The sequence below is a fragment of the Daphnia magna genome, linkage group LG9, assembly GCF_020631705.1.
Source record: "Daphnia magna isolate NIES linkage group LG9, ASM2063170v1.1, whole genome shotgun sequence".
Lineage (NCBI taxonomy): Eukaryota > Metazoa > Arthropoda > Branchiopoda > Diplostraca > Daphniidae > Daphnia > Daphnia magna.
In genome coordinates this window covers 1,212,545-1,233,369 of record NC_059190.1, presented here as the reverse complement: position 1 = coordinate 1,233,369, position 20,825 = coordinate 1,212,545, and the positions used below count along the sequence as shown (strand labels likewise).

General features: G+C 43.1%; 3 protein-coding genes across 9 annotated transcripts; 2 read left to right on the top strand and 1 right to left on the bottom strand.

Moving 5' to 3' along the window:
• Positions 1-1,983: 1,983 nt before the first annotated feature.
• LOC116930434 (protein brambleberry) lies at positions 1,984-20,723 on the bottom strand. 5 transcript variants are annotated; one of them, XR_004398432.2, is made up of 13 exons: positions 20,219-20,723; positions 20,014-20,142; positions 19,765-19,950; positions 19,557-19,708; positions 19,308-19,495; positions 19,083-19,250; positions 18,951-19,022; positions 18,732-18,866; positions 18,247-18,658; positions 18,035-18,176; positions 17,872-17,932; positions 2,253-2,396; positions 1,984-2,179 (listed from the first exon to the last, which is right to left on the bottom strand). XR_004398432.2 is itself a non-coding variant. In XM_032937846.2 (10 exons), the coding sequence occupies exons 1-10, from the start codon at positions 20,531-20,533 to the stop codon at positions 18,059-18,061; spliced, it is 1,875 nt and encodes a 624-aa protein (XP_032793737.2). In that variant the 5' UTR covers positions 20,534-20,723; the 3' UTR covers positions 17,945-18,058. The 5 variants fall into 5 exon arrangements, 1 of the variants encoding a protein (XP_032793737.2); XR_004398430.2 differs by having other exon boundaries at positions 1,984-2,396; XR_006651163.1 differs by lacking the exons at positions 1,984-2,179; positions 2,253-2,396 and adding an exon at positions 6,912-7,073.
• On the top strand, positions 4,686-15,996 carry LOC116930433 (probable chitinase 10). Of its 3 annotated transcripts, none has more exons than XM_045178836.1 (17): positions 4,686-4,789; positions 5,147-5,360; positions 8,503-9,020; positions 9,272-9,454; positions 9,548-9,751; positions 10,024-11,109; positions 11,199-11,402; positions 11,472-12,167; positions 12,253-12,621; positions 12,696-13,070; positions 13,136-13,435; positions 13,513-13,677; positions 13,754-14,154; positions 14,230-14,694; positions 14,770-15,067; positions 15,143-15,327; positions 15,416-15,996. In XM_045178836.1, exons 3-17 carry the CDS (start codon positions 8,552-8,554, stop codon positions 15,461-15,463), a joined length of 5,448 nt encoding a protein of 1,815 aa, XP_045034771.1. In that variant the 5' UTR covers positions 4,686-4,789; positions 5,147-5,360; positions 8,503-8,551; the 3' UTR covers positions 15,464-15,996. The 3 variants fall into 3 exon arrangements, with proteins under 3 accessions (XP_045034771.1, XP_045034769.1, XP_045034770.1); XM_045178834.1 differs by having other exon boundaries at positions 15,140-15,327; XM_045178835.1 differs by lacking the exon at positions 4,686-4,789 and having other exon boundaries at positions 4,889-5,360; positions 15,140-15,327.
• LOC116930436 lies at positions 16,387-17,400 on the top strand. The gene has a single exon (XM_045179164.1). It carries the CDS (start codon positions 16,387-16,389, stop codon positions 17,398-17,400), a length of 1,014 nt encoding a protein of 337 aa, XP_045035099.1.
• Positions 20,724-20,825: the final 102 nt, after the last annotated feature.

Sequence of the window (20,825 nt, the reverse complement as noted above, 5' to 3'; positions counted from 1 at the left end):
GGGACCAAAAAAAAAACAAGAGAACAACGAAAGAATTCGACGCGAGTTTGAAGCGATTATTTTCGTGTAGTCGACACCTACGTGTACGTGTACATCGGTTGTGGCATTTGTTGATGGATGATGTACTCCAACCTTTTTTTTTGTGTGTGTTGTTGGTCAGGTATTTTAACCACAGAGTTTATCGAGAAAAATATTTTCTGATGATATCAATCTGAAATTCATTGGCGTGTGTGTTAAAATGGCGAAAGGTCAGACTATAGACGCAATCTTTTATTTAGGTCAGATGAATAGATTGGCGGTACAGCAATCCAGCGTGAATAAACGATATGGTAGACATGATGCGGGTTCTACCTGCGCCTTTCCATTTTGCTATTTGCTTTTGCCCACTTGTATTTTTTTTTTTCTGTCTCGAACCGTACAATTTTTATTTTAAAAATCAAAAGCTTTTGACTTGTAATACATCGATTATTATTTTTTTTAAAACCCCCTCTATATTATTTGGAGACGGGAAAAACGAAAACAATGCCCCCCCCCCCTTTGAATCATGATAGCAAGTCACGATGGCTAAATCAGGAGGATGTAAATGAAGACACGTCTTGTCTTTGTTTTGCGATCGTGAATTTTAGATTCCTGCCTCTTCTTGTAACAGATCGATGTCTTGTGTTATTTTGCGCATTCATGCGCTGCTTGCAAACATTCTCTCTCTCCCCCTTGAATCGAAATTCTATCTACTAGCGCTTTAGATTGATAGGATGTTCAATACATCGGTTTCTATTCTATCAAACACAAAAATCTGGGGAAGCCAAAAAATAAATAATAAAATATACAAGAGTCGGAGGAGGAGCATTCGGCCAGTCCGGAGCCAGTCCGAAGGTAATTGCCCTTTCTCAAGGGCTTTGCTATTGCGCACAAACTTTTCTGTCCGCAGAAACAAAACAAAACATTTCGAGAAAGATGCCAACATAAAAGTAAAAGACACAAACAAAAGTTGAACCGAAAAGACGCCATCCTTCTACTATGCATTAACAAACTCCCATTCGATACGGCGTTTGTGATAGCCTGAGGTGAAATTAGCGCTACGTCCGCAATTGTTGCACACATCCCCAAGGATTCCGGAATCATTTTCAAATGCCTTATGAAAACGGTTCTCATAACATAACATAAAAAAAAAAAAAAAACGAAACAAAAACAAATCAACAGGATCTGTGAACGATGAACTGAAATTCTCAATACCCGGAAATGTTTCAGTTTGCCTCATTACATACTTGGAACAACTACATCCGCGTTTTGTTTTTTTATTATTACTACATCAGCGTCATTGTTCTACGTGTGGGCCTTCTGAAAAACACATTACCAAATCAATTAGCTCTCCGGAAGCAAAAAACAAAAAGGAAAATCAAAAATGTTTCGAATTTTGCAATGGCGATGTCATGTAAAGCTCCATTTCAGGAGTTGGCCGATTTATTTCAGCAACGTTTAGCCACGCCCTGTCTTTCATGGGGGGGACGTTACGTGACGCCATTAGAAAAGAAATGTTCAGAAAGAAAAAAGGGGGAATCCATTAATTCAAATAAATGCCTCCCTTTTGTGTCTTGTTTACGGGGTAAATGAAAAGAGCAGAAAACAATTCCTTTTGCTTGCAAGAGAAATGCCAAGACTGTCACGTTTGTGGTATTCCATCGTAATGTCGGATTAGAACCATATCACAAAAAAACCAAGCTGCATTTGTTTTTGCTGCACAATTCATATTAAGAAACACTTGGGATATCAATCCCTCCAGCACACATGGAAAAATACAAGAAAAAGAAGAAGACAAAAGTGAGATGTAAAACAACTTAAAAAAAAATGGCAGAAATATTCCATTAAACTATGATGGGGGAAGAGGAAGTTTTTGTGTGAATATAAAAATACGATACCAGTATGAACGTGTGCACTTTCTAAGGTCGAATACATGTGTTAAAAATAAAAAAAAATACAGTCGGGTCTACGTGGCTGTTTAACGTGTAAAATTCTGTTATCGCCATTTTTAACGTGTTACATCGGTCGCACCTTTCGATCGCTTATCCCCCATTCCAAAAATAAACAATTCCGAACAATTTTTTCGTTTTAACATCCGATACTTTGCGAATAAATTTGTTTATAAAAAGCAACGCGGTACGCCGTTGCATCCGATTGTGGGCTTTGCACCAGATCCAAAACGTTTCGTACCATAAGGATTTAATTTAAAAAAAATATATCGTCTACAGACTTACGGAAATGTGAAGGAATATGGGACGGCACGATCCAGTGCGAATCGCATTTTATCACGCGAACGTCGAGTTTAATTGCGTTAAAAAAATCCGTCCACTAAGAAAACGTCTGATTGATGTACAGGCCAAAAAAGTACTCGATGAACTCTGGAAAAAAAAAAATACAAAAAAAACGATCGTGAATTTCTGAATAAAAGATGGGACCAATGGGCCGTCGATCGCAAATCGTAGGTAAGACAGGTCGGAAAAAAAAAAGAAAAAGAATGAAAGAAAGGTTTGAAATCACGAATGACTGCAAAAGTGCAAGGTGCGTAGTATCTGAGGTGACTACGCGGCCATACCGTGGCGTCTTCAACCTCCCCAAACATTCTAGAAGCGCTCGTAAGAAAATGACACACGTTTCGTGTATAAATTGCGCAATAATGCGTTCCATCGGGAAGAAATAAAGATAATATGATTTGTTTATTTTCGTTTTTTTTTTCTTTTCAAGAACGAGAAGAAGAAGAAATCTAAAAAAAGGGGGAAAAAATCTTGAGCGCCCGGCAAAGAGACTATCCCTTTCACAATAGACGGCCGAACTGTGGCCAAAGAGGTCGTAAAACGGGGTATATAAATATGTACATAGGAACGACAGAATGAAGAGGATGGAATATCAAGGAGGAGAAAAGAAAATCTAGAACCCGCGATGGCACCTTATTTCCTCCCAAACAAATTCCATTATGCCTTTATACCAAAAAAACCTGGGCACAGAATTTATGAGGAGGTCGATTGGTTTCTGCTGTATTATTCATAGACTCTTGTTTCATTGTCCGAATCGTATCATCTCCAGCCGACAATCAGAAGAGAAAGAGAGAGAAAAAAAAAGGAAAAAAATCTTTGGTTTGATATTAAGTTATGGCCTCATTTGCCTATAGAACACAGATCTCCTCGGAGAAGGAAATCGGTAAAGGGCCAAAAAGGGAGGGGGGTTGAAGAAGCGCGGTGTCATAAGTTATAGCAACTATCGTTGTACATGTAGCGGCTATTAGACGCAAAGCTGGAAGAATCTGGGAATCCCGAAACCGTGAAATGAAGTCATGCGAGGAAGAGAGAGAAAGAAGAAGAAAGAGAGAGAGAGAGAGAAAAAGCCATAAGAGATGAGTGGGTGGTTTGTATTGAAGGTACAAACAGGCCCACTTTCACGTGAGTCGAACGGTTTAAACGACGTGCCGATGCAAATGCGAGGCTCGGGGGTCGAAAAAAGCTTTGGCAACTCTTATGTTTTCTCGGAAAGAAGACGATATGTAAGAAACAGATAAATAATGATAACAAAAATATCATAAAGATGTACGCAGAATAGAAAGATAAAAAAGGCGTCGTGATGGCTTTTAAATTGCCGTAGCAAAACGATGGTGAAAGAGAGGGCCGTCATTTCCGTCGCCTCTTCATCATTTTTTTTTCGAAAATTTGCGCGCGCTAAAATTGAAAAATGGGGATTCATTTTGCGTCGGGATCCACCCACCGAGATCGTCCTCCTCTTTAGCGGTGACGCAAGTCAATTGGATGGCCACTAACGACATGATCCTTTCTCTTTTATTTTTTTTTTAAAACAAACTATCATTCAGGTTTCGATTCAAACGGTGGCGCGCAACAAATCCCGGCCAACAAGAAATTGTTTTTTTTTATTTTTGGGGGCCGGACTTTCGTGATAAAAAGCGGTTCAACCTTGACTCCAACCTACCGAAACACCTTTTTTTTTTTCTCTATCTTCTTCAGCGAATTTATTTATTCATATCCCAATTTCTGTGTTTTATTTTGAAACTCACGACATTTATTTTCCATCTTAAGGTTGTCACACAATCTCGCTTACGGTTGCGCATATGCGGGTGTGTGCGTATAAGCAGAATCGCTTGGCGTTGATAGAGGAATGTTTCGCGCTTCTCAAATGTGATGTGCGGGTCGCGGGCGGGGTTTCACGCTCTCTCTCTCTTTACGCACTCGCAGGTCTTTCTTATTAGAGACACACGCACAAACGACCCCACCTGGAATGATGATGATGACCGAAGGTTGTTCTTTGCGAGGAGACCCTTCTAAAAATGGGTCCCCTCTGCCAAACGAGCGATGTGTGCAACAAGAAGCCGGGAATTGGCGCAAGAGGAAGAAACGAGTTGTTTCGTTTCTGTCACTCGACTACTTGAAAGTGCAAAGTCGAAACGAAAAAAAAAAAAAAAGAATTTTAAAACAAGACAAAAGAAAAGTTAAGAAGCTACGAAGATGCCCCCCCTTTTTCTTATTTTTAAAAAATATATACAGAAAAAAAAAAAAAAAAAAATACGTTGGAAAGTAAAAACAACAACAACGATAGAAGAAGAGGAATATAAAAAAGAAAAAGAAAAAAAAAAGAAGCCCAAGACGGAACATCGCATTTTGGCCTGCGGGAAGTGGTCGAGTCAGTCGCTAACGCCGCTCTGTTGGGTGTATAAAAAGGCTCTGCTGGACGAGTACCGGCTGACAGTCGAGTTTGAAAACCCCGCCCGTCCTAACCGAACAACTTTTTTTGGGTAAACAAACACACACACACACACACATAGAAAAACAAAACAAATTCAAATTTTTTTTTGTTTGTTTTTTTCTTTCTTCCTCCCCCCGTTGTTGAAGAACGAAGAGGGGACCACCCTTTGTGGGTTTTTCATATCATCACCGACAAGATTGAATTGATTTTGTTTTTTTTCAAACTCCCCCCTTCTCTTGAAAACCGTTCGAAAGCCACACAATCTAACCAAAAGGAAATTCTTTTCGTCTGTTTTTTTTTTTGTTTATTTCGGATTGTTTTCTACGCATTTCATTTCCCCCCCCCCCAAAGGGTCGACATTGCCCACCAAAGTTCATTCCGCCCTGTGTTATTTGTTTTCTTTTAGAAAATCTATTCTCGAGGCTCGGGAAAAAAAAAGAAGATTTTCCCTCTTTTGGATTTTCAGTATCCGCACCGGTATCGCATCCCGTGATTTATTGTCAACGCAAGACGGAGGAGGACACGTTTTTATATTTTGTGCGCGTTACTTTCTTCACGGCTATCTGACCCGTTGCATCACTGCGCACAACAACACGATTGTCGAAGCGAAAAGGAGCGCGGTAAGTTCAAAACCAACCCTAAACGAAATATTTTATTACAGTCCTCCTATATATATACAATGTATTATCACCCTTGTAACGGAATAAGTAAACCCCCCCCCCTCCGCCCGGAAGAGAGGGAAAAGGGTCTTCCATTGTGACAAGTCCTTTGCCGATCACTTCTCCAACTTGTTATTTGTGACAAGATTTTTGAGTGAACATTTTTTTTGGAACATCCTTCCCCCCACACGACGTTACTCCCCCCCTCCCTCACCTTTCAGGTAGACGATAGATAGTGGGGTATCTATTCTAGCGTACCGATTATTCCACACAGCGAAGGAGGAAAAAAAAAAAGAAATTGAAAATGACCGTTGACACATTAGGGCCCATCACAGCTCTTTGGGCGTGGGACTCGAGGATCGAATGTCATTTTATTCAATTGTTTCGTTGAGTTTTTTTTTTAAGTTTATCTTTTTCGAGAAAAAGCCCCAAAAATTCCTTCAACGAAATTTGAGAATTGAGGGAAGAATAAAAGTTTTCTTTCAAATAAAAAAAAAAAAAATTCCCTTCACGCCGTTGCTTCTTCCTCTTAACGAAAGCCCTTTAGCTTCTTTAGTTGTTATTGTTGAGTGAACTTGAACTACTGCAAGCGGAAAGATAACACGTCAAAATGCGCACCCTCCTCCCTTGTTTTGAGAAGAAAGAATTGAGTAAACAAATTAAAGAAGCCGCCGACTTCTTTAGGCTGGACAGGTAAACAACAGGAAAGAAAAAAAAGGGAAAGGATAATAAGAAAATGTATGAAATAGGTGTCCGGTAGAGCGCAAACAAAGGACGACCCCCCCTCCGTTTTAGTCCAGTTTTTTTCTTCTTCTTTTCAACATTTAACTGTGGGAAGAAAACGAAAGGGTGGAAATAGCTGCACCGTAGGTAAACAAAATAATAAGCCCTTCACCTACCCCCCTCTTCGAGTGCATCCGACAGGTGACAACAAATCTCAGGTGTTGACAGATTAGCGTCCGCATCGGCCAAACCCCTTTGGCGTTCGTTTGTTTTGCTCTCCCACTTTTAATTTCTAGTGGAAATCGCAAAAATAAAAAAAATCGGAAACATTTCGGAATGTTTCACACATTTTCCCACCTGTCGAAAAAAAAAGTGCGATGGGAAAAGAAATAAACTAAATTGTTTCTTTTTGGTATGAGCTATAAAGAGGAGGATGTGACACCGGATTGCAAATGAAATTCAGCAAATGGATGGGGACGAAATAACTGGCCGTTTTCACGGGACATTTCTTTTCTATTTTTTTTCAAATTAAACTCGCGCCGGGCGGTCGCGTTACCTGGCAAACGACGGCAAGGCCGTCCCCATTGAGACTATTTTTTCAAGATCAAGGTCGTCCTTGAAGCGCAATTTTCCCATCACCTATCACATGTCTAATAACAATCATAAACATTTTTCTGCGCTGGACGTTGGAAAGCCAAACAAAAACGCGCATATCATTGACATTGGGCGCACATTTTATTTTTGGCAATCGGATGCCAATTGAATAGCCGACATGCAACGGCGCGCGGGGATTAGAAAATGGATTTATTTGAATAGCGTCCGAATGAAAGGAGAAGAAAAATCGCAGGTGTCTTATTTCTTTTTTCCTCTGCTGCATAGAAGAAGAAGCTTTCGGTGATGCTTCTCTCGTCCAACGAACCCGTCAAATTGTCTTAAAAAGGGAGTGGAGGTCTGCATGGCCAGCGGTCGAAAATGGCGCACGTCAAATGGTTGCACGAGAAAACAAAAATAAATGTAATTACCATACGTGTTGGACGACTTTGCAATCTCCATTTGGCTTCAGGAATATCAAAAGAAATATAAAACACAACCAAAAGGAAGAAGGATCTATCAAGTTGAAGAGTTCAAGATAAGCAACGAATGCAAAAAAAAAAAAAATATAAAATGATTTTTGAATATTGCACCACGCCCAAGCCCGAAGCTAAAACAGGTTTTGCACGTAGGACCCCCATACGAAGTTTGAAAAAAAAATTGCAGCTGGCCGCCAAAAATACTATCGTTAAATAAACTCTCGATACATAAAAATGGTGTTCATTTTGGCATCCTTGAACTCGAAGAGCCAGCGCTCCTCTTTTCCCGCTTACATTCTTCGCAGTTCGAATCCCAATAAAAACGAGTCAAAACCCGTTTTTATTTATTCGAAAACAATCGCAACGTTCCGTCTTCTTCCTTTTGGTCCTCTCCCCCATTTATTATCGAAAATGTTCCGTTTTTCTTTTTCTCTACTGATAACGAGAAAAAACACATTTCAATCTTAACATGTCGTAATGTACGGAAGTGACATTCTCGTCATCTTGCATGACGCATTTTTGAAATGCAACAAAACCTCAACCGCCTATCACATCCCCCTACATTTTCAAACTAATCAGACGCAACATTTGCAGACGAAATAAATCCGTTCTCTTCACACGACATCAAACCATACATGGAACGTTCGCCAACAAAGACTATAGAATTTATTAGATATCTCATTTGGACGTAAAGCCCAAAGTAAATAAATCAGGTTTTATTTTTTTTAAATTCCCTATTCCTTTAGCCAAAACAATTTGCATGGCGAGACATTGACCTCTTGATAGTCTCTCAGATCGGAAGCCATCAACTTAACGCGATTGCGTGCAACAATGTTCTTCTGTAGAGAGTTTTCAATGAGATGCGTTTGACCATTCGAACGGATGCCCTGCGGCTACCTTTCACGACACGCTTATTCTATACTACTCATCACGGGTGTCGTGCCCCAGTCATCGTGTGCCTTTTTTCCTACGCCGATTTCAGCTCATTTGTCGGAAGTTTGGCAAGTGATGATGACGGATGAGCGCGTGGGCCACGTCCTCATTAGCAAGTCAACACACATTATCGCCATACGCCAGAAGGGGAGGGTGGATTTCATAATAAATAAGAAGCTAAATATAAGCCGACGCGGTAGGTCTGCCACCCATGCAAACACAGACCCTCCCCTCCCCGAACGGCATTTCCAATAATGAAGGCAAAACAAATTTTTAAAACATCGCCTTTGTTATAATTCTATGCGCGTCTGTTGATATTTCTTTTGACTTTGACCGAAAAGGATTGGAAAAATTTGTTTTTCTTCTCTTTCCTTTAGATTTGTCTGCTCAATCAACCCCCACACGCAGACAAGTTTTGAAGGAACAATGAAACTGCGGTGGTGCCTGACGCTGGTCGCAGCTGTGACGCTTGTGATCGGCGCGCAAGCCGGTGGAGAACAGTTGATGGATGGTGTCGACCGAGACTATGCTAATGAGCGGACGCTAGTAGCCGTGCAACCGGTCGTCGGATTCAACCGGGGTGCTATCGAGCATCGGCCCAATTCCGACGACATCCGCCGACAGCAATCGCAGTACACCCGCGGACGGCTCATGGAGCTCGAAATCCTGAGCCAAATCAAAGAGACGGGCCAGCAGGACCAGCCGGCCGATGTCGAACGCAACCCAATTAGGAACAACAACAACAACAACATTTACGTGGAAGAGCAACACTCGTATCCGGAGAGTTACCGAGGATTCAACGGTCACTCGTATCAAAATGAACCGCCCGTTCTCGACGCGTTGGAGCGACTCGTCGACCCGGTGCCAATCGATCCGTTATCAGACACTAGAAATGGTAAGATCCCCGTTACCGACTCGATATACTTTCTGTTAGCCTTTACGAAGATGAGAAGAGACTTAAAGGTCGCAGACAAAATCAGACACGCCTTTCAAAGACAGGTTGAAAATCGTTAGGTTTTTTTCCCCGTCACGTTAATTTATTCTGATGCCCTTTTTAAGTGAAAATGAGAACGTGTTTGCTTCTTTCTTTCTCTTTCTATACGTGTGATCTGAAATCGATATGACGACGTATTTAATGGTGTGCAGGAGAGGATTACAAGGTCGTGTGCTACTACGAATCGTGGGCCATCTATCGTGAGGAGCCAATGACCACCAGTCCGGCGGATGTCGATCCATTCGGCTGCACCCACGTCATCTATTCATTCCTCGGCCTGGACAAGACATCGTTAACAGTTACCATTCTCGATCCCGATTACGAAGTCATCAGAGGTAATCTTTTTTTTCAAAATCTTTTTCTTTCCCTTTTCAAAAAACCAAACAAAGTTAGTGTGAATGGAATTTGATTCGATTTCAATGACGCAGGCGGTTTTCGAGCGGCGCTGGCCCTTAAGAACATCAACCCTGACCTACAAGTCATGATAGCTATTGGCGGCTGGACAGAAGGAGGCAAACAATATTCTCAGATGGTGTCCAGCAGCGCCACCCGCGCCAAATTTATCGATTCGGTCGTCGCCTTTATGGAAAAATGGAAATTTGATGGATTCGATCTCGACTGGGAATACCCAGGTACGCAAAGACAAACTTTAGAATTCAATTCCATCGGTGGTTTTTTTTTGGGGGCTCGAACGTCAGCAGATCAAAGGCTCGTTAGAAACGAAAGATGCAAAAGATCAAAGCGCGCAAAACGAAGAGCATCTCCTCGATGATTATCCCTTTCAACTTTTGTTCCAAAGTCCCCACTGGAAAGTAGGGCCCTAGGCGAATTGAAGCCGTGGGCGGTCGGGATGTAATTCAATTAAAAGCGCACTCTTTAATTGTTCGTACTTGAAAATCAAAAGGTGCAACGGATCGCGACGGTAGATGGGCGGATAAAGAAAATTTCGCTTTGTTGGTGGAGGAAATGTCAGCCGTCTTCCAACGGCGCAATTGGCTCTTGACGGCGGCTGTTCCAGCAGCCACGTTCCGCATCAATGAAGGCTACGATGTGCCGCGACTTGCCAAATCTTTGGATTTCATTAACGTCATGACGTACGATCTGCACGGCACGTGGGACAATTACGCCGATCACCACGCCCCGCTTTTCAGGCGTCCCTTCGATACGGGCGCCACGCAGAACCTACACTCTGACGGCGCTTTGTCTTACTGGATCTCCAAAGGAGCTCCGGCCTCGAAAATCATTTTCGGCATTCCGTTTTACGGACGCAATTTCCGGCTGGCCAATCCGAGCAACACGCAGCCCCGGGCACCGATCGCCGGTGCTGGAATGGTCGGTCCCTACACCAAGGAGGCCGGCTTCGTTGCCTATTTCGAAATTTGCAGGTGGCTCCAGGAGGGCGGATGGCAAGAACTGCAAGATCCGGCTGGAAGTCCGTACATCGTCAAGGGAGACCAGTGGATCGGCTACGACACGGTCGAGTCCGTCGCAGTGAAAATGGATTACATCAGACAGACCGGATTGGGAGGAGCGATGATCTGGGCAGTGGGACTGGACGACATCAAAGGAGATTGTGGACCTCAACGGCCTTTGCTGCGCGCAATCAACGACGGGTTAGGTCGAAATGGACAAACGCCGACAGTTGTTACACCTAGACCCACAACAACAGCCCGTCCGACGACGACTACTCCATCACGGCCTTCGACATCCGGTCCAGTTGAACAATCTACTTTTGCTCCGCTACAACCGATCCCAATCGTTCCTCCCGCACCAACGACAACTGCTCCTTCAAGCGGATTCGATCCAAACTGTCTGTTAAAAGGGGACAGCTTTTTCGCCCATCCAGGGGATTGCAGTCAGTTCTACCGTTGCGTTGGACCGAGCGCTTATTTCTTCAATTGCCCAGCCGGTTTGCTGTTCAACCCCAGCATCTTTGTTTGCGATTGGCCGGAGAACGTCCAGTGCAATTCAGAGAACTCTAGAATAAGCGGTAAGCCCATTATTCGTCTACGATTTAAATTCTTAAAAACCCTCAAATCCATCAACGTGTTCTCCCCTTTTAAAAAAAAAAACAAATAGCGGAACGGCAATTGCAAAAGAATAAAGACTACAAGGTCGTCTGCTACTACAGCAGCTGGGCATGGCTGAGACGCGGCGATGCCGAATTCGTTCCAGAGAACGTGTTATCATCCAGCTGCACGCACGTCTTGTACGCCTACGCGGGTTTAGATCCGAAAACTTTGCTCATCAAAAGCAACGACATTTGGACGGACATCAGCAACAGTAAAAACAACTAAAATCAAATTGTTTTTTAAAAAATATACTTGAAAAATTGTTGAATGTTTCACGCAGGAATGTACGCCAGGATAAATTCATTGAAGCAAATCAATCCTAGTCTGAAAATCATGTTGGTAATGGGCGGGTGGACGGAGTCGCGTGACGACGCTTACAGCCGGCTCGTCTCCGACGCTAGGGCGCGTTCCACGTTCGTCGTTCACGCGGTGGCTTTCCTCAAAACGTACGGATTCGACGGTCTGCACCTCGACTGGCAGTACCCGGTTTGCTGGCAAGCTGATTGTTCCAAAGGACCCGCATTCGACCGAACAAACTACCCCGTTCTAATTCAAGAACTGAGCCGTGAATTTGGTAGAAACGATCTTTTACTGGGCGTTAACGTGGCCGGTTACAAGAACGTCGCCGTGACGGCTTTCGACGGCGCTGCTATCGGACGATTCGCCGATTTCATCACGGTGCCAACTTTCGATTTCCACGGCAGCTGGGAGAGCATGACAGGGCACACAGCTCCACTTGAAGGGAGCGGCGATTCGGACAGTGTCGAAGCTAGCATGAACTACTGGAGCAGACAGGGCGTACCAGCAGCTAAACTTGTCGTTGGTATTCCATTCTACGGGCAGAGTTTCACATTAGCCGTTCCGGCTACAACTAGAGATCAAGCGGCCATCGGCGTCAAGGCCAAAGGAGCTGGACTCCCTGGCCCTTATACCCAACAAGCGGGCATGTTGGCTTATTACGAAATTTGTCATCAAGGTAAACCCCCCTAAAAGAAATTCAAACTCCTCTCCCGTATAATTCTTTGCCAATGAAAAATGACCGTTGTTTAATTGATGATCAGTGCGTCAAGGTATTTGGACCGAGGTGAGCAACGATTCCCCATTCGCCTTCAGGGGTAATCAATGGGTCGGCTACGATAACGTGGATTCAGTCCGCCGGAAAGCGAACTACATCAAACGCCAAGGCTTTGGCGGTGCGATGGTCTTCTCCATTGACATGGACGATTTCAAGAATACGTGCTGCACAGAAGCTTTCCCTTTGACTAAAGCTATCGCAAGAGCCCTTGGCATCCGCACAGATCCACAGCCAACACCTGGAGTCAACTGCCAGCGTCCACCTTCACCAGTCACACCACCCCCGCTAGCCATCACAACTGGTTTCGATTCAGGCATGAGTACAAGGCCTACCACTCCATCCACATTCCCAATGAGTAAAAATGAAAATTCTTGCCCAGCAATAACAAAAATAAAAATAAACTCGTTTTTTTGTGTGTGGAATTTTCAGTTCCAACTACACCACCAACTCGGCCACCAACTCGGCCACCTACTCGGCCACCAACTCAACCGCCAACTCGGCCACCAACTCAACCGCCAACTCGACCATCTACTCGCCCGCCAACCCAACCACCGACACGACCGGCAACACGACCACCAACCCAACCACCGACACGACCTGCAACACGACCACCGACTGAGCCACCGACTCAAACAAATTGCATCAACGGTCAATATTACCCCGTGCCGGGCGATTGCACCTCTTTCGCTAGATGCGTCATGGGCGTCCTGAAGAAGAACAAATGCTCACCTGGCCTGTACTGGAACAACGACGAGACGCTTTGCGATTGGCCCGAAAGAGTCAACTGTCAATCAGATGATCAAGGTACGTAAACAAGAAAATCAAAGAATTCTTGACAATAGTTTCACCTGGCGCTGTGATTTTTACAGTTACCTTGCCAGCCACCTTAGCACCCACACGTTCCACCACCCCCTTTGTACCGACGATAAGCAACACGGAACCATTCAGGCCTACGCCCAGGCCTACGACACGGCCACCACCAGCCATCGAACCGGTTACAGAACAATGTCAAGAAGGACAATACAGTCAAAGAGGGCCAGACTGTTCCGCCTATCAATGGTGCATCAACGGGCAGCTAATCGAACAAGGTTGCCAACCTGGACTGCATTGGAATCAGCAAATAAAAGTCTGTGACTGGCCAGCCAACGCAAACTGTCCATTCAACGGCCGTAAGACTTTACACAATTCCTTGCGACATCATTTCCCACTTGATTGAATGAAAAATTTGTCTGAAAAAAATCTCCAGTTGTCCCGGGTGGATCTCAAACGACGCCCTCATTAGCAGTCACAACAGGCAGACCAACCCGGCCTTCAACAACAACAAGGCCATCAAGACCGACCGAAACAATCAGGCCAACAAAACCGATAACTACGACCAAACCAGCAAGACCTCCTCAGCCATCCAAACCAGGTGCAATTTGCGAAATTAAAAATTGAAAAAAATAAAATGATGCAAAGTTCTAAAACGACGTACTTTCAAATGCCAGGCGAGTACAAGGTGATCTGCTACTACACCAACTGGTCTTGGTATCGTCCCGGTGAAGCCAAATACTCCCCAGCTGACATCGATGTCGACCTTTGCACTCACATCCTTTACGGCTTTGCCACGTTAGATCCCAACCAATTAACAATGCGAGTCTTTGATTCGTGGTCGGACACGGACGAATACGGACCGAAATTATACGCAAAGGTAGTGGCCCTCAAGAGTCGCGGCGTCAAAGTTTTGATCGCTCTCGGGGGCTGGAACGATTCACTGGGCAACAAATACAGTCGGATGGTCAACGATCCATCGGCCAGGAAACGATTCATTGACAACGCTATCCTCTTCATCGAGAAATACGGATTCGACGGACTCGATCTCGACTGGGAGTACCCAAAATGCTGGCAGGTAAAATCGAAAAAAAAAAAAAATGAATCTACGAGGGTTGGAATAACGTAACCTTCAAACAAAAACAAAAAATAGGTGGATTGTAACGCTGGTCCAGCTTCGGATAAACCGGCTTTTGCCGCTTTAGTCAGCGAATTGAGAGCCGCTTTTACTCCGCGAGGTTGGCTCCTATCGTCCGCCGTCTCGCCGTCCAAGACGGTCATCGACGCTGCGTACGATGTGCCTTCCCTATCACGAGATTTCGACTGGATCGGGGTCATGACGTACGATTACCACGGTCATTGGGACAAGAAAACTGGTCACGTAGCTCCGTTCACCACCCATTCGGAAGCGGATGTCGTCTACTTCAACACGAATTACACGCTCAATTACTGGATCAAATTGGGAGCGGATCCGGCTAAATTGATCCTCGGTGTGCCACTCTACGGCCAGTCATTCACGCTGGAAAATCCGAACAACAACGGACTGAACGCCCCGGCTAAAGGGACTGGCCAGCAAGGAGAATTCACGCGTCAAGCTGGATTCCTTGCCTACTACGAGGTACGGTTTAAATCCGCTCTTCATTCATTTCTCAAGTTTAAACAAATCTTTTGTTGGGTTCCCCCCGATCAACAGATTTGCAAACAAATCAAAGGAAGCGGATGGACAATTGTACAAGACGAAGAAGGAGCCATGGGACCATACGCCTATCGCGGGGATCAATGGGTCTCTTTCGACGACGTCGATATTGTCCGTAGAAAATCCGACCTCGTTCGCACGATGAAACTCGGCGGCGCCATGATCTGGGCGCTAGACCTGGACGATTTCCGCAACCGGTGCGGATGCGAAACCTATCCGCTGCTCAAAACAATTAATCGCGTACTGCGCAATTATCCGGCATCGGGAGAAACGTGCGCCAATTCACCAATGAAACGTGAGTTGACAAAGAAGCAAAACAATTTTTTCATCCATAAAAAGTAACCCCTTTCTTTAAAAATAAATCAAGTAGATGGCGGTAATGACAACAACGACAGTTCGGAAAGTGTCAGTATTTGGGCTCCCATTTCGGGTAAAGGAACTAGCTGCACGAGCGGATCCTTCCGGGCGCATGAATCCACTTGTACTAGCTATTATCAGTGCGTGAACGGACAATGGGCCGAAGCCAGGTGCCCCGGAGGATTGTACTGGAATCGAGTAAGTACATCAACCGAAATTCCGAAATCTAAAAACGACTTTCAAGCAATTCATATTGTTATAAATTTGTTTTTTCTTTCAATTTCAGAGCCATTGTGATTGGTCTTTCAATACGAAATGCGGGTCAGCGGCTTGAATGGAAAATATCATTTTAAATTGCTGGATTTGTTTTTAAAAATTCGGCATGTTTTTTTTTACTCCTTTTTTTCCTGGTTGGTTGTCTGGTGCTTTCAATCTATCATGGGATAGTTAAAATGGATTTTTACATTGTAGTATTGAAAAAAAAAATGTGGTGGGAAACATGATGCACGTTGCAACCGTTGATACTTTTTTCCCCTTTTAATGGATTCCTCAAATCAAAGTAGCCAATTATTGGACCATTTTTTATTTATTTTTTTTTTATTTGATGAAAGCGGTTCTTCTGAACCTATTAGAAAAACACAGAGTACTGGCCCTATTGCCACAAACTGCATCCATAAATGGCCAGGGTATTATTTCAAAAGAATTCCTCCATTACTGATAAAGACGATGGGATTCAATAAAAAAAAGAATCGGGTATGCCTCTATTTGTGTCTGTCTGTATCGTTTGGTTTTTTTGTTTTTTTTTTTATTCTCAAATTGTTGTTGGTGGGATTTGTTGCCATGACAATACACGATTCCCCATCTCCAGTGATACAAATACTGATCCGCTGAGATTACAGCACACAAAACGTCGGATAGCGCATCTTTACAGGCATGCCGAAAAATGCAGCTTAGTTCTGCTCAAACTTTCCCATTGCGAATAGGATTAGCAACGCGATAAAAACCGGAGGGAAAAGAAAACTGGGAATTAATTGTTTAAAATTAAGAATAAGCCTTTTACAAAGTCCTGGGCACATCTAAGAGCAACAACAATGCGTGAGCACAACAGAGATAAAAGATTCAAGAAATGGTCGTTCAAAATGAAGACAAATTGCGCAAGCGCTCGAGTACTTCGAATACACTCTTTCCACGAGAGATACATATTAATTCGACAAGTCAGTGATGAAGGGCCATTTATCAATGTAAATCGCTACGAGCATGTCGTCCATCTTTGCTTCAAGCGAAATCGTGTCGAACGGAACGAACAAGACGGAACCGGTTAGCGTCTTAGCGTTCCTGCCGTTGGCCATCATCAGTTGTGTTTCGGTCGGTGCGCCACTCAACCTGTTGATCGCCGTCGTCATAATCGTGCAACGGCGATTGCACAAGCCTCGTCACATCGCTTGGTTAGGTGTAACCTTTTCCAATTTATTTGCCCAGGTGGTAAGCGTCAACGAACTCATCGTTTTCTACCTGATGCCCGAAAGCAAAACGGCCTGCTGGATATTTTCCCTTTTGGTTGGCATCCCATACGCCAGTTTGCTATTAAATCTACTGCTGGGTTTGATTGATCGCTTCATCGCCATCACCTTCCCTCTTTGGCACAAAAATCAAGTGTCCGTCAAACTCATCATCGCTGGGCAGTTAACGGGAGTTGTCCTTCTTTCCATCCTCTTTAAAGCATCGCATTTCTGGGACGGAATTCGGAAAAACGTCAGTTGCCATAAAAATGAGCCGCATGGAAAAATCATCGTCCTTACACTGACTGTGCTCGTTACTAGCTGCTTCATCGCTCAGATCGTCATTTATTTGAAGACAAAAACGTACTTCCTTCAACAGAGGGAAGGCCGATGTCAATCGATAGGGTCACTATCACAAGCCGATCGGCCGAAAAACGTCCTCGAACAATCAACGGCAAAATCACCAGAATTTTTCGTTCACGTCGGCAGCAATGCAATTAGTAAACTCGAAATAGAAGCCACGTGGACATTAGCGCAAGGTGTTACATCACTAGCTATCATTTCTTCACCCATATTTATTGTTTGGCTAGGAGCATTCTATTGCAGTCACGTCTATGACGATTGCACGGCCGTAACTTGGATGATTCCATATTTTCGGGAACTTGTGCTCGTTCACACCGTTTATAATCCAATCATGTACATCTGGCGCAGCCACGAATTTTCCTCAGCTGTCAAGCGTAAATGCTGCCTAGGCAACGCAAATGTTACCTAGACAACTACTAGAAAGAAATACGCCTCTGTTTAACAAATCCGATTCAAACATCACTTCACGCACAGCCGAAAACAAATCAAATTAGGGCCTATTCAAAACCAGACTACTCCAAAGTGCCAAGATGGAACCGTTTGTATAATTATTGTAAGCAATAACATAGCGAACAACAAAAAAATCAAGACACTGTTCGCTTTCGCCGAAAGAAAATAAATGCAGTTTCACTGCTTCCTTTTTTTTTCTCAATTTAAGGTGAAACAACCTTATTCAAAAATGCGCAATGGCAAATTTAAAAAAGCGGGAGCCAAAAAAGAGAAAGGCAGATTGGAATTTAAAGAAAAAGAAAAAAACCCTACGCTGAGCCTGACGATTATTGTGGTAATAGCTAAAATATCTCGATGGTGATAAGGAGTCGTTCGTTTCTTTCAATACACGTGCTCATGCTTAAGAAGTGAGAGAATGATTGGGCCCTACCTTGAATTGGAGGTGCAGATGCCATCCTTCGTCGTTGCTTTGATAAGCAAACATATTGAATCTGAAAATTCAATCATGAATTAAGTCGTGTATTTTGCACATAATAAATTGGAAGTAGGTAAGAGCATATAAATTTTGTATAAGGATAAGATGAAAAAATCACCCAAGTTATTGAAGAAGTAAAATTTCATTTGTGCTGCCAGCAAAATACAGAATCCTTCATGCACGCGTTGCGGCAACTAGAACCGTCTACGCATGTTCCAGAGCAAGTGCGGCGAGGAGTGGCCGGTCGACGCGGTGTGCCACTATTATTTACATTTTTCAAAAGAATTTAATAAATAATTAATTTTTATCGTCAGATTCGCATAAAAGTACCTTCTCGACTGATTGATCGACATGTTCGAAGCCACTGATCGGGTAGGGGAGAGCTCTCTGAACGAATTCGAAGTGTTTGCTCTCCTAGGACTCCGACGGTGAACAGCGCTTCCCAAGCTTATATCACCAAGTTTGCTGTCTTGTAGAAGTGACCGAACGCTTTTGTGTTTCTGTTGTGACATGAACATTTCAAACGAAGGCGAAGGCAGCGGCGTGCTGCTACGATCTCCATCGAATGAGTCATTCAGCAGAGTGCAACCCTCGAGAAGGTCATCCACCGTATTGTCCGAAACGCTCGTCACAAAAACCTTCGCAGCGGGAGTCGAAGAACGGTACTCGATCTCCTGAGGCTTATCAATAGCGCGCGTAATAGGACTGCAGCGGGATTTCAAATACAAGAACACTCGATAACCTATTTTGAAAAATACAAAACAAATCAATAACGCGGATATCTGTCACGTAAAACTAGAGTAAAACATATTTACCAGTAGAAACGACAAAAAGGAGGCCTACGAGAGCCGGAGCATCCATTGCGACACCTTGCTGAAGGTCCATTGATAAATTAATAGGGACCAAGAACAAAAATATCCACCGCATGTACGATGGGGCTTGTACGAATGCTAAACGATAATTAGAAAAAAAAAAAAAAAAAACGTGTTTAAGAACGAATCACCTTTTTTCAACGCTAATGATGTAAATTATACCTAACAACAGCATCCCCAACAGGAAATAGCAGACGTGGAGAACCCAGGTTGACAACTTTCCGACCTTTTTTTCTGTTGTTAACTCTCATCAATAGTGTTAATTAAATATGTAACTTACACTACAGCGATTACCTGTATTAACAACCAAGCTTTGAATCCAATTCAGTTGTTCACGACTGTTCTCAGAGACGCTCAACAAAAATTGGAAAGTATGATTTAGTCGCTGTAGCGTTTCTATAGTTTCTGTTTGCATTTGAGCTGCGTGATCTTGTTGATTTAGTAATTTATTGACACTTTCCTCTAGAATTTTAAAAGTTGTTATAGTCGTGCCACAAAGTTATTAAGATCTACTAGTACCTAATTGGTTCCAAACTTCGCCTACGTGTCCTTCGAGATTCATCAAAGAATTCAGGAGGTGCTCCTGTGCTATCTTTCGATCGTTTTCTTGCTCCATGGCCAACTGAGCTGCTTGATTCAAAGTTTCTTTTAACGAATCACTTAAGGCCGAAAGTTGTCGTTGACCTGCATAGGCAGCAGCGCGCTCTCTGGAAATTATGAAAACCATAATAATATGGAACTAACAGTAACAGGTGAAGGAAACATTACCTTGACATTTCTCTAATAGTGCTGCTTAATTGCTGTGAAGCTATCTGCTGGGTGGCCTTTAGATACTCTTGCTGCTCCAACAGCTGCTCTTGACCTTTGGTTAAAGAAGTCAAAGTATCTGCAGCCAATGATCCTAGTTCCTCTTGCTCAGCCTGGTAATCGATCATTTAACATGCTATAAACTTGGCTACTTAATAATGAAACCAACCTTGAGTTCTCTTATAAACCCCAACTGCCGGCTTGAACTGGCCATGAGTTTGTTAACAGTCATCTGAGTCAGTGCTCTAAACTGTTGCTGTCGAGCTCCATAGCAAACTGATCTTGCTCTGTTTGACAGAATATGGTAGGCATTCCAGGTATCTGAATCCATGTCACTAGTACATTCTTTCAAAGACTTGAAACATAACAAAAATTACAATTTAAGCTGTTAATTTAAATACTTTCAAAATCATGTTACCATTAAAGATGTGCATGGGAAGACCTTTCTTCCTTCGAGCCTTGACTGGCAGTTTAGAAGGTTAACTCCCAACTTTGACAGATCTTCCTCTGAGAGATCATTACAGTCTTGCTTCAATTGAAGGATCAACTATCAAGGCATTAAACATTGTTAGTTTAAATTACAATTTTTTAAAGCTCCATTATACATTTTACAAAAATCTTACTTTATGTTGGCAGACATCCAGCTCACTTAGGCTTAGATCAGTGTATTTTTGTGCATCTGCAATGAATTTCTCATCCGCGACACTAAGCTCAAATGGAATATCAGATCTTGCTTCTATGGCATTCTCTTTTGGGTCATATGTTTCAATCTTATGTTCTTCATTTGTTGTTGTTGCAGTCATAAGCTTGTCAAATTGTTTTTCGCTATTCAAAATATTAAAAGGGGAGCTATCCCTGCCTAAAATCCATCCAACTAAACTAGATTGACTACTGGTTCCCAATAGAATTATAGCTATAAAATACAGAATAAATTTCATTTCTGATGGAAGTAAAAATCTACAGTGAATTCTGAGGAAAAAACATCTGCTTTGCTCTGACTATTTTCTAAGATTTGTGGGATAAGAATTCTAAAAAATCAAGTTAAAATATTTGCACACTGGTTTACTTTCTTTAAGCAGGTCTAAACACGTCCAAGAATTCTCCAAGGGGTTTTTCAAATGAGCTTTATTCAAATGAACGTTCGAATTCGACGTTGCCACATTTTTCTCATTGCATGGTATTCAGATAGCTTAAAATTTAGATTTACTGAAAACCCGAAACGCAGACTCC